Here is an 11059-nt window from a genome sequence, read left to right as displayed (position 1 = left end):
TCAATATAATTTTGTTGCTGTTGTTACTATCATTTTCTTACCTGATATTCTCCTGGCATATCTTGCCTTTCAACTTTATTCTAAGAGGAAAAAAATCAAGATAATTTAGGAAGAATATACAGCCAAGGAAGAGGAAACTATATTTTAAAAAGAAGTTAAGCTGTTAAGAAAGCCAAGATAAGGTGAACTATAATTAATGCACAATGAGCTTCAATTCTACTTCTGTGGGAATTAAGCTTAAATGCATTAAATACTAGTATTTTAGTGCAGTAATTTAATCATCTGCAAATTGTGTTTATATCCATCCAACATTTTTATATCTCACAGAATATTAATGTTTGGAGATACTTTGTAAAACAGCTCTTTAAGACAAAAGTTCTAACTTCTTAAACTTCTGGCATCTCTCCTATAAGATTATTGACCCTCCTTCTAAAGTAATAATGATGAATATTTAGTTCTCATCCCCATACCCTGAGAAAAACTTCACCTGAGTCTGAAGACTTGCACTCTTGGCAATTTCATTTCTCAGAAAAGAAAACCATGAAAGGAAGTTTCTCCGGTCCAAATTTTGAACAAAAAAGAGCTATTTAGAAGACCTAGAAGCCTTGGAAAAAAGTGACCATGTCATCTCTTAATAAATTTTAATGAAAGAAGGGAATGGCGGGCATAGTCAGACACATGTCTTGCTATTAATAGAATGACATTTCCAAGCAGCTGTCCAAATAGTTCAAGTCCCCCATCACAACTGTAACTTACCTCAGAGTCAATATAAAAAATCAACCAGCTACCAATTCTTGAATTTAAATAACTATGAAAGAACTTGAGGAAATTCCTGCTCTTTAGAATACTTAAGTGATAAACCACCTAATGATAGTAATGTAATTTCCCTAACTTTTGGCTTACCATGCAATCAGCCAGTGTAGAACCAGATATCTGGTAAAACAGTTGTCCAGGAATTGGTTGTTTTTTCTTTTTTAATTTTTTTTAACATTTATTCATTTTTGAGACAGAGAGAGACAGAGCATGAATGGGGAGGGGCAGAGAGAGAGGGAGACACAGAATCGGAAGCAGGCTCCAGGCTCTGAGCCATCAGCCCAGAGCCTGACGCGGGGCTCGAACTCACAGACCGCGAGATCGTGACTGAGCTGAAGTCGGACGCTCAACTGATGAGCCACCCAGGCGCCCTGGTTGTTTTTTTTTTAATATTACACATCCTTAGTACTTATATTTAATTTCTATTAATGGGGCTAGAAAAATGAGATTGTAGAAGAAAGACCAAAAGATAGGGTTATTTGGATTTCATGGCTTTATAAATACTTAAGCTTTTTATTGTAGAATGCTAAGGAATAAAAAGAAAGGGCAATGAGTTTTAATTGCAAATATATATTGATGGTAAGGCCTAACAAGAGCTGTAAAAATTAACAGATATGAAAATGAGCTGCATTGGCTTCCTTCACAGAACAGAGAGCCACCCATATTTCTCCGGGTAAAAAAGAAGAGCACTGAAAGGGAATTATTTGAACCATGAGTTTAGGTCAACTTCAATATAACTATAACATAAATAATGAAAAGAATATTTAAAAAGTGATAACGTTTTAGAACATAGAATTAGTTAGCCAGAACTATGATATCACAGAAAGTAGAGTAAGACTATGTCTAGTTTACACTCATAAGCAGACCCAGTTATTTTCATAACTGGGTATTTTTTCATTCCCAGTACAATTAAATTATTTTCATTATAATGTAATTTCCTCAAAATTTTCCATCCATTAACACATTGTTCTGGGGTACTTAGTAAATAAATTAATTGAAGGCTTTTTTCCTTCTATTTATGCTGTTCAGACCTATTGGAATCTAACTTCATTATATTGGGAAAGAAGAAGAAATAAAGGACATTTTAATGAATAGTGTACACATGCCAGAAAGGTTTATATTTCTGAGATGGGAGACAAAGATTTTTAAATCTTGTTCTTAGATAATCTCCAAAGAATTTCATTGCAGGTAAAATTAACTTGAATGAGTTAAGTAAGTCTTGAAGCCAAGAAATCAGTTACTGATCTTTCCTTCTGACTGCTGAACATTAAAACATCTGCTTTGTCAGATGTGTAAATCACATTCCATTCTGTTAACATGGTTACAACTAACCACCATTTGTTATAGCAATGTGGGACAAAGGAGCAACTGGACATATTTTGAAAGGAGGCTGTACAGTAATCTCTATATTTCCCGGGGATGAAGCAGGGAACAATAGCCTGAGTATCTTAAAAGACTGCTTGCCAGTCTAATTTTATTGTGTGCTTTATTTTGTAGTGTGCTTTATGAATTAGTTCCACCATGGAAGTATAGGTAGACATTCAGAATGTCTAGTATTCTATTCCAAACTTCAAAGTACATGAGACTTTATATAAAATTGAGCAATAGTGGCATAATAATGCAACAGTGTTTTTCTTCTTTTTCTGAATTTCTCAGATACAAGAAAATATTCCATAAAATAAACGTTAACCCACACTTGATGACATTTTCTGTTCTGAAAAGTTGGATACAGGAAGTAACAACTTAGATTTCTTATAATAGAGTGATGGATTCTGCCCCATATTTAAGCATGAGCAACATAAACTAGCTAAATTCAGAAAAGAACACAGAAATAAATTAATTTTCCATATGATAAAGGATTGGATTATAATTTGTAATTTTTGAAATATGATTATCACCTTTCCTTCTATTTTTCTATTTTGAAAAATTTGTATGCTGATTATTCCCCAGTTACTATTTTTCTTGTAATAACGATCAATTGTAAATCTTTGTAAAGGCTTCCCAAACTCTTTAAATGGCACTGATAGTAATTATGGTGATCTGGGATACTAAGTGGACATATTGGAGAGCTATAGTTCAATTAATTCCTATTACTTGATTCCAAACACAAAAAATTCCCTACTCCTCTGAGGGATGCAAACCCTTGGAGTCACAGGGTTGAATTTCTACTTGTAATGACATTATCTTATGATAATTGTCAGTAATTATGTTCATATTAACTTAAACTTTAATTATATGAAATACAATTTTCATTTATTAAATGTTATTAAATCTCAATGATTACTTTTGACACATGTCCAAATTAATTTACTGTATCCACACTGTCAAATGCATACAAACACATGTATAAACATCTACTACATCAATAATCTCTTTCTTTCTTGATATTGTTCTTGCCTATTACTGTTCTTTGTAATTAGCTCAAAGAGAAGAGAAAGCCCAATTGCAAAAATAAATCTTTTAAAGAAAACTCCATGCTTTGATGACAAATCTGTTGAACATTTCCTCACTGCATGGCAATACACAGTTAAAAATATGTAATTATATGTTGGTATCTAACAACCAATGTTAACTTGTCTTTCCAAGAAAGAGGGACCTTCCTCCAGAGTCATAAAAGTCCTGCTGAGGTTTTTAAGAATACATGATACTACTTTCTTGACCAAGAAAAGATGAATACGGGTCAGTATAAAAATTCAAAACCTTTTTCTTCTTGTTTAGCTGATTTAAAAAATGAAAACTGGGAGGAAGAAGAGTTAAGATGGTGGAGAAGTAGGAGAACATTATACTTGCCTCATCCCTGAAACACAGCTAGCTAATTATCAAATCATTCTGAACACACAGGAAATCTATCTAAGGACTGAGAGAACAAACTGCACAACTGGAGGGAGAAAGGAGTCCACATTGTGGAAGCTAGAGGTACAGAGATGTGAGTTGGAGGAGAAAAGAATCATGGGTGCTGTTGAGGGGAGGGAGCCCTGCTCAGAGAGATAGGAGAGACAAAGAGAGAGAGAAAGCAGAATGCAGGGGATTGCACAAGAAAAACACATGCAAAAACTGTTGACTGAGAAAATGAGAAGGTCTGATGATCACCGTTTTTATAAGCAGCAGAGCTCAAAGTCTGTCAAGACCATCAGGCATAGTCGTACTCCTGTGGATAAGAAAGGCAGAGGTTCGGGATTGGACAGCATGCGCTGAGGATCTTCAGGTTGCGCTGAGAGATAATAGTTCTACCCTTCTTGGGGTATATTTGGGAGAGGTGGCACTACTTTTCAGGGAACAAAAGAGTTGACAGGTGCTATAGGGCTACCCCTTTCATTAGCATATGAGCAGAGATGCCTGCTGAGGGCAGCTAACCTGGATGGCAGCTTTTTGCTACACTTTACTGTGAAATCCAAGACCTTCCAGAATCATGCTGTGCCCTTCTGGAACAAACCTGCACTAATAACAGCAGGGTGAGACCCATGTCCAGAGGATCAGTTTGAGTCTGCACTGTGCCAGGAGCCTAAAATTTGGAGTTCTGAAAAACAGGCATGCACATGAGATAAAACACATAAGCATGCACTGCCATATGGCCAGATGGCTTGGACACAGAGTGAAGGCAGAGATCTGATGGAAGTCTAGGACATAAGAGGGGAGATTGTTCGTTCTTCTATGAGGGCTTCCTGAACAGGGGCTGGCACTCCTCTCCTCAGGGAAGAGATTGAAGCAATGTCATTTTTCACCCCTCCCATCATCACAGATGGACTTCAAGGAGCAACACATTGCATACAGTGGAGACTTGAGCGGCTTACACCAACACTGCTCTCCCCGTTCTCTGATGGTGCCTTTTTATTAGGCCAAGTGTGATTAAGCAACAGAACAGCAGCAAGCCCCCCCCATAAGATTAGCACAACCTCCCCCACACACACACCTCAGACACAAGATCTACTGATCATAGCCTGCTGCAACACCTCAGCTATAGTGGAAATAGGACCAGGAACAGGCTTTACAATCACACAAAAGACAGAGACCTACACAAAATGCCAAGCTGGAGAAATTCATCCCAAAAGAAAGAACAAGAAGAGATCATAGCTAGGGAGTTAATCACAATATACATAAAGAATATGCCTAAACCAGAATTTAAAACAAGAATAATAAAGATACTACCTGGGCTTCAGAAAAGCATAGAAGAAACCAGAAAGACCCTTATCACAGAGGAAAAAAAAAACTAAAAACTAGTCAGATCGAAATAAAAAATGTTATAACTGAGATGTGAAATGAACTGGATGTAATGACCAGAAGGATGGAAGTAGCAGAAATATGAATAAGTAATATAGAAGATAAAATTATAGAAAATAAAGAAGCTGAAAATAAGAGGGAAAGAAAAATATTGGGTCATAAACATAGATTTAGGGAACTCAGCAACTACATATAGTGTCATAACATTTGTATCATAGGAGTCCCAGAAGAAGAGAGGGAAACAGGGAAGAAGGTTTATTTGAGAAAATTATAGCTGAAAACTTCCCTAATCTAGGGAAAGAAACATATATCCATATACAGAAGTCACAGAGAACTCCCATCAAAATCAACAAAAGCAGGCTGACACCAATACGTATCATCGGAAAACTTGCAATATAAAAAAACATAAGCAAAGAATCCTGAGAGTAGCAGTGGAAAAGAAATCCCAAAACTACAAGGGAATACAAATCAGGTTAGTAGCAGATCTCTCCACAGAAACCTGGCAGGCCAGAAGGGCATGATATATTCAATATGCTGAATGGGAAAGATATGCAGCCAAGAATACTTTATCCAGCAAGTCTGTCATTCAGAATAGGGGGAGAGATAGTTTCCCAGACAAGCAAAAACTAAAAGAGTTCATGAAAACTAAGCCAGCTCTGCAAGAAATACTAAATGGGACTCTTTGAGTGGGAAAGAAAAATAAAAGACAACAAATATTAGAAAGGAACAGAGAAAATCTCCAGAAACAATGACTTTACAGGTAATACAATCCACTAAATTAATATGTCTCAATAATCACTCTAAATGTAAATGGACTAAATGCTCCAAACAAAAGTGTTAGAATGGATAAAAAAACAAGACCCATCTATATTCAGCCTAAACCATACTCACTTTATTTTATTTCATTTTTTTAAAGAGAGAGAGGGAGCATGAGCAGGGGAAAGAGACAGAGGGAGAGTGAGAGTATCTTAAGCAAGCTCTACACTTTCATGGAGCTTGATGCAGGGCTCAATCCCACTACCCTGGGATCATGACTTGAGCTAAAATCAAGAGTCAGATTCTCAACCAACTGAGCCACCCAGCAGTCCCAGACTCATTTTTAGACCTAAAGATCCATGCAGATTGAGAGTGAGGGGATAGAAAACCATCTGCCATGCTAATGGACATCAAAAGAAAGGCAATGTGGCCAGACTTATTTTGAGAAACTAGATTTTAAACCAAAGACTGTAACTTTTAAACCAAATACTGAAGAAGAGCAGTGTATTATAATCTAGGGGTCTATCCAACAAGAGGCTTTAACAATTGTAAATATTTATGCCCACAACTTGAAAACACCCAAATATATAAACCAATTGATAACAAACATGAAGAAACTCATTGATAACAATAAAATAATAATAATAATGGACTTTAACACCCTACTCACAATGATGGACAGATCATCTAAGCAGAAACTCAACAAGGAAACAATGGCTTTGAATGACACATGGGGTCAGATGGACTTAACAGATATATTCAGAAAATTTCATTCTAAAGCAGCCCAATACACATTCTTTTTGAGAGCACATATTCTCCAGAAGAGATAACATACTGAGCCACAAATCAGGCCAAACGAGTTAAAAAAGATAGAGATAATACTGCATATATTTTCAGACCACAGTGATATGAACTTTAAGTCAACCACAAGAAAAAAAGTTGGAAAGACTACAAGTACATGGAGGTTAAGGAACATCCACTAAATGAATGGGCTACCTAGGAAATTAAAGAATAAATTAATAAAAAATACATGGAAGTAAATGCAAATGAAAACAAGACAGTCTAAAACCTTTGGATTGCAGCAAAGATGGCCATAAAAGGGGAAGTATATAGCAATACAGGTCTAACTCAAGAAGCAAGAAAAGTCTCAAATATACAAACTAACGTTACACCTAAAGGAAGTAGAAAAAAGAACAGCAAATAAATCCTAAAGCCAGCAGAGTACAGGAAATAATAATGATTAGAGCGGAAATAAATGATGTAGAAAAAAAATTCATTAGAACAGATCAACAAAATTAAAAACTAGTTCTTTGAAAGAATTAATACAATTTATAAACCCCTAGCCAGACTTATCAAAAAGAAAAGAGAAAAAACCCAAATAAATAAAATCACAAATGAAAGGGGAGAAATCACAACCAACACAGCAGAAATAAAAACAATAAGAGAATATTATATGCCAATAAAATGGGCAATCTGGAAGAAATGGACAAATTCCTAGAAACATATACACTACCAAAACTGAAACAGGAAGAAATGGAAAAGTTGAACAGACCCATAACCAGTAAAGAAATTGAATCAGTAATCAAAAATCTCCCAAAAAACACAAGTCTAGAGCCATATGGATTCCCAGGGGAATTCTACCAGATGTATAAAAAAAGAGTTAATACCTATTCTTCTCAAACTCTTACAAAAAATAGAAATGGAAGGAAAACTTCCAAACTCATTCTATGAGGCCAGCATTACCTTGATTCAAAAACCAGAAAAAGGCCCCAGTAAAGAAGAATTACAGGCTAATATTCCTGATGAACATGGATGCAAACATTCTTAACAAAATATGAGCAAACTGAAAACAACATTACATTGAAAGAATTATTCACCACAATCAAGTGGGATTTATTTCTGGGTTGAAGGGGTGGTTCAATATTTACAAATCAATTAGTGAGACACATCATATTAATAAAAGAAAGGATAAGAAACATATGACCCTGCAAATAGATGCAGAAAAATCATTTGACAAAATACAGCATCCATTCTTGATAGAAACCCTCAACAAAGAAGGGATATTAGGAACTCATTTCAACATCATAAAGAACAATATAAAGACCCACAGTTAATTTTGTCCTCAATGGGGAAAAACAGAATTTTCTTTTATGGTCAGGAAAAAGACAGGGATGTCCACTCTCACCATTTTTATTTAACACGGTCCTCTAAGTTCTAGCCTCAGCAATCAGACAACAACAACAACAAAAGTAAAAGGCATCCGGATGGGCAAGGAAGAAGTCCAACTTTCACTATTCACACATTACATGATACTCTGTCAAAACCAGAAATATTCCACAAAAACACTGTTAGTACTAATACACAAATTGAGCAGAATTGCAGGATACAAAAGCAACATACAGAAATCTGTTGCATTTCTATACAACAATAATGAAGCAGCAGAAAGAGAAATCAAGGAATTGATCCAATTAACAATTACAGCAAAAACCTTAATAATACCTTGAAATAACCTAGCCAAGGAGGTAAAAAGATCTGTACTCTGAAAACTATAGAACACTTATTTTTTTAAGTTTATTTATTTTTGAGAGAAACAGAGACAACATGAGCCAGGGAGGGGCAGAGAGAGAGGGAGAGAGAGCTCTGTCAGTGCAGAGCCTGATGTGGGGCTCAAACTCACAAAACTGTGAGATCATGACCTGAGCTGAAACCAAGAATTGGACGCTTAAACAACTGAGTTGCCCAGGCACCCCTAGAGCACTTATGAAAGTAATTGAAGATGACACAAAGAAATGGAAAAATATTCCATGCTCATGGATTGGAAAATCTAATATTGTTAAAATCTCTATACTACCCAAAGCAATCTACACATTTAATGCAATCCTTATCACAATACCACCAACATTTTTTACAGAGCTACAACAAAAATCCTAAAATTTATATGGAACCAAAAAAGACCTTGAATAGCCAAAGCAACCTTGAAAAAAAAAGCTGGAGGCATCACAATTCTAGACTTCAGGCTATATTAAAACATTGTAGTCATGAAGACAGTATGGTACTGGCACAAATACAAACACATGGATCAATGGAACAGAATAGAAAACTGAGAAACGGACCCACAAGTATATGGTAAAATAATCAGGAAAAGAATATCCAAAGAATATTTGACAAAGCAGGAAAGAATATTCAATGGAAAAGAGACAGTCTCTTCAACAAATGGTGTAGGGAAAACGGGACAGCAACATGCAGAAGAATGAAACTGGACCCCTTTCTTACACCATCCACTAAAACAAATTCCAAATGGATGGAAGACCTAAATGTGGGACAGGAAATCATCATCAAAATCCTGAAGGAAAACACAGGCAACAACCTCTTTGACATTGGCCATAGCAACTTCTTAAACCTCTATGACATTGGCCATAGCAACTTCTTACTAGCTAGACACATCTCTGGAGGCATGGGAATCAAAAGCAAAAATAAACTATCGGGACTTCATCAAACTAAAAAGCTTCTGCACAATGAAGGGACCAATCAACAAAACTAAAAGTCAGCCTAGGGAATAGGAGAAGATATCTGCAAATGACATATCTGATAAAGGGTTAGTATCCAAAATCTGTAAAGAACTTATAAAACTGAATACCCAAAAAAACTCCAAATAATCCAGTTAAGAAATGGGCAGAAGTCATGAATAGGCCATTTCCCAAGAAGACATCACATGGCCAACAGACTCATGAAAAGGTGCTCAGCATCACTCTTCATCAGGAAAACTGAAATCAAAACCACAATGAGATACTATCTCAAGCCTGTCAGAATGGCTAAAATTAACAACACAGGAAACAACAGATGTTGGTGAGGGTACAGAGAAAGGGGAACTCTCTTATACTGTTAGTGGGAGTGCACACTGGTGCAGCCACTCTGAAAAACAGTATGGACATTCCTCAAAAAGTTAAAAATGGAGCTATCCTACAACCTAGCAATTGTGATACTAGGTATTTATTGAAAGGATTAAAAAATATTGATTAAAAGGGGTACATGCACATGTATCTACTTTTGACTTGACATTAAGGAAATTATGATGGTTTCTATTAAATATATGCCAAGAATAGTTACATTCCACTATTGCTGATGTCTTCTCTCATTTTTCAAGTTCCATCTCTCCATGAAAGCACAGAAATAAAACAGATATACTCTTTACTAAGAAATCATTTATTATTTAGAAACTTTCCCATCACCACTTTTTCTGTTTGATTATTTCTAGGTCATATTTTTTGAGAATTTTTCTTCTAATCAAATTATCATTTATTCTACCCTGGAAACTCCAGATATACAGTTAAAATATAATATTATAATATATATATTATATGATATGATACTTGATTCATTTTCAGAATTTGAAACAGTAACCTCCTTATCAAAAGTCGTTGTTAATTCAGCTATATGAAAACTTATCTATGACCTCTAGGAACATGTGTTACTTTTTAGTTTGATCTTTCAAAACATTATCACAATCTGTGTCTTAGGGACCATATAAACTTACAAATACAATATTTCAATGTTTGGAGAAGGTAGATGTATTTTTGTATTTTAAAATTTCTTAAATCAGGATGTTATTGTTTACCCACATGGGTAGAAAGCATTGGACTAGCTTAATTGGTAGCTTTTATTTTTTTCACAGTGATAAATTATATAATGGCACATTTCAATGGTTTATTCTTAAATTCAATGAAATATGGTTTATAGCTTGGCTTTTTGGCCAATGTGTTTTATTCAGGCAGATCCCAGGCAAGATAAACATTGTCATGGAACATTTATAGGGTATAAGTTTTTAAGATATTCAGGCTCATATATACCTCCATAATTTGAGTGAAGTACTGACACATTACAAATCCTTTTTCCCTTTTTATCAAAAGAATATTCTTTAAAACATGCTGCTAAAGATGGGTAATGTGGTAGCATAATCACAAATATTTATGAAATTATCTAATAATAAGAAACAATGTTGATGTCAAGATATTCTAGAGAATTGCTGGCTGGTTGGAAGAAATTGACACTTTTATTAGTTTTTCCCACATCAAATATTTTTATTCTTCTTTTCATCCAGTATTTTTTTTTTAATTTTTTTTTCAACGTTTTTTAATTTATTTTTGGGACAGAGAGAGACATAGCATGAACGGGGGAGGGGCAGAGAGAGAGGGAGACACAGAATCGGAAACAGGCTCCAGGCTCCGAGCCATCAGCCCAGAGCCTGACGCGGGGCTCGAACTCACGGACCGTG

General features: G+C 35.4%; 1 protein-coding gene across 1 annotated transcript in view; it reads right to left on the bottom strand.

Moving 5' to 3' along the window:
* LOC125931799 (uncharacterized) overlaps positions 1–11059 on the bottom strand; it is a 433379-nt gene that overhangs the window by 321639 nt on the left and 100681 nt on the right. The window contains exon 3 of the mRNA XM_049644019.1: positions 42–80. Coding sequence (XP_049499976.1) covers positions 42–59 — 18 coding nt within the window. The 5' untranslated portion in view covers positions 60–80. The remainder of the gene's footprint in view (positions 1–41; positions 81–11059) is intronic.

This window comes from Panthera uncia, chromosome X, assembly GCF_023721935.1.
Source record: "Panthera uncia isolate 11264 chromosome X, Puncia_PCG_1.0, whole genome shotgun sequence".
In the NCBI taxonomy this organism is placed as follows: domain Eukaryota; kingdom Metazoa; phylum Chordata; class Mammalia; order Carnivora; family Felidae; genus Panthera; species Panthera uncia.
The sequence above is the reverse complement of the archived record's forward strand: the minus strand, read 5'-3'. Positions and strand labels throughout refer to the sequence as shown.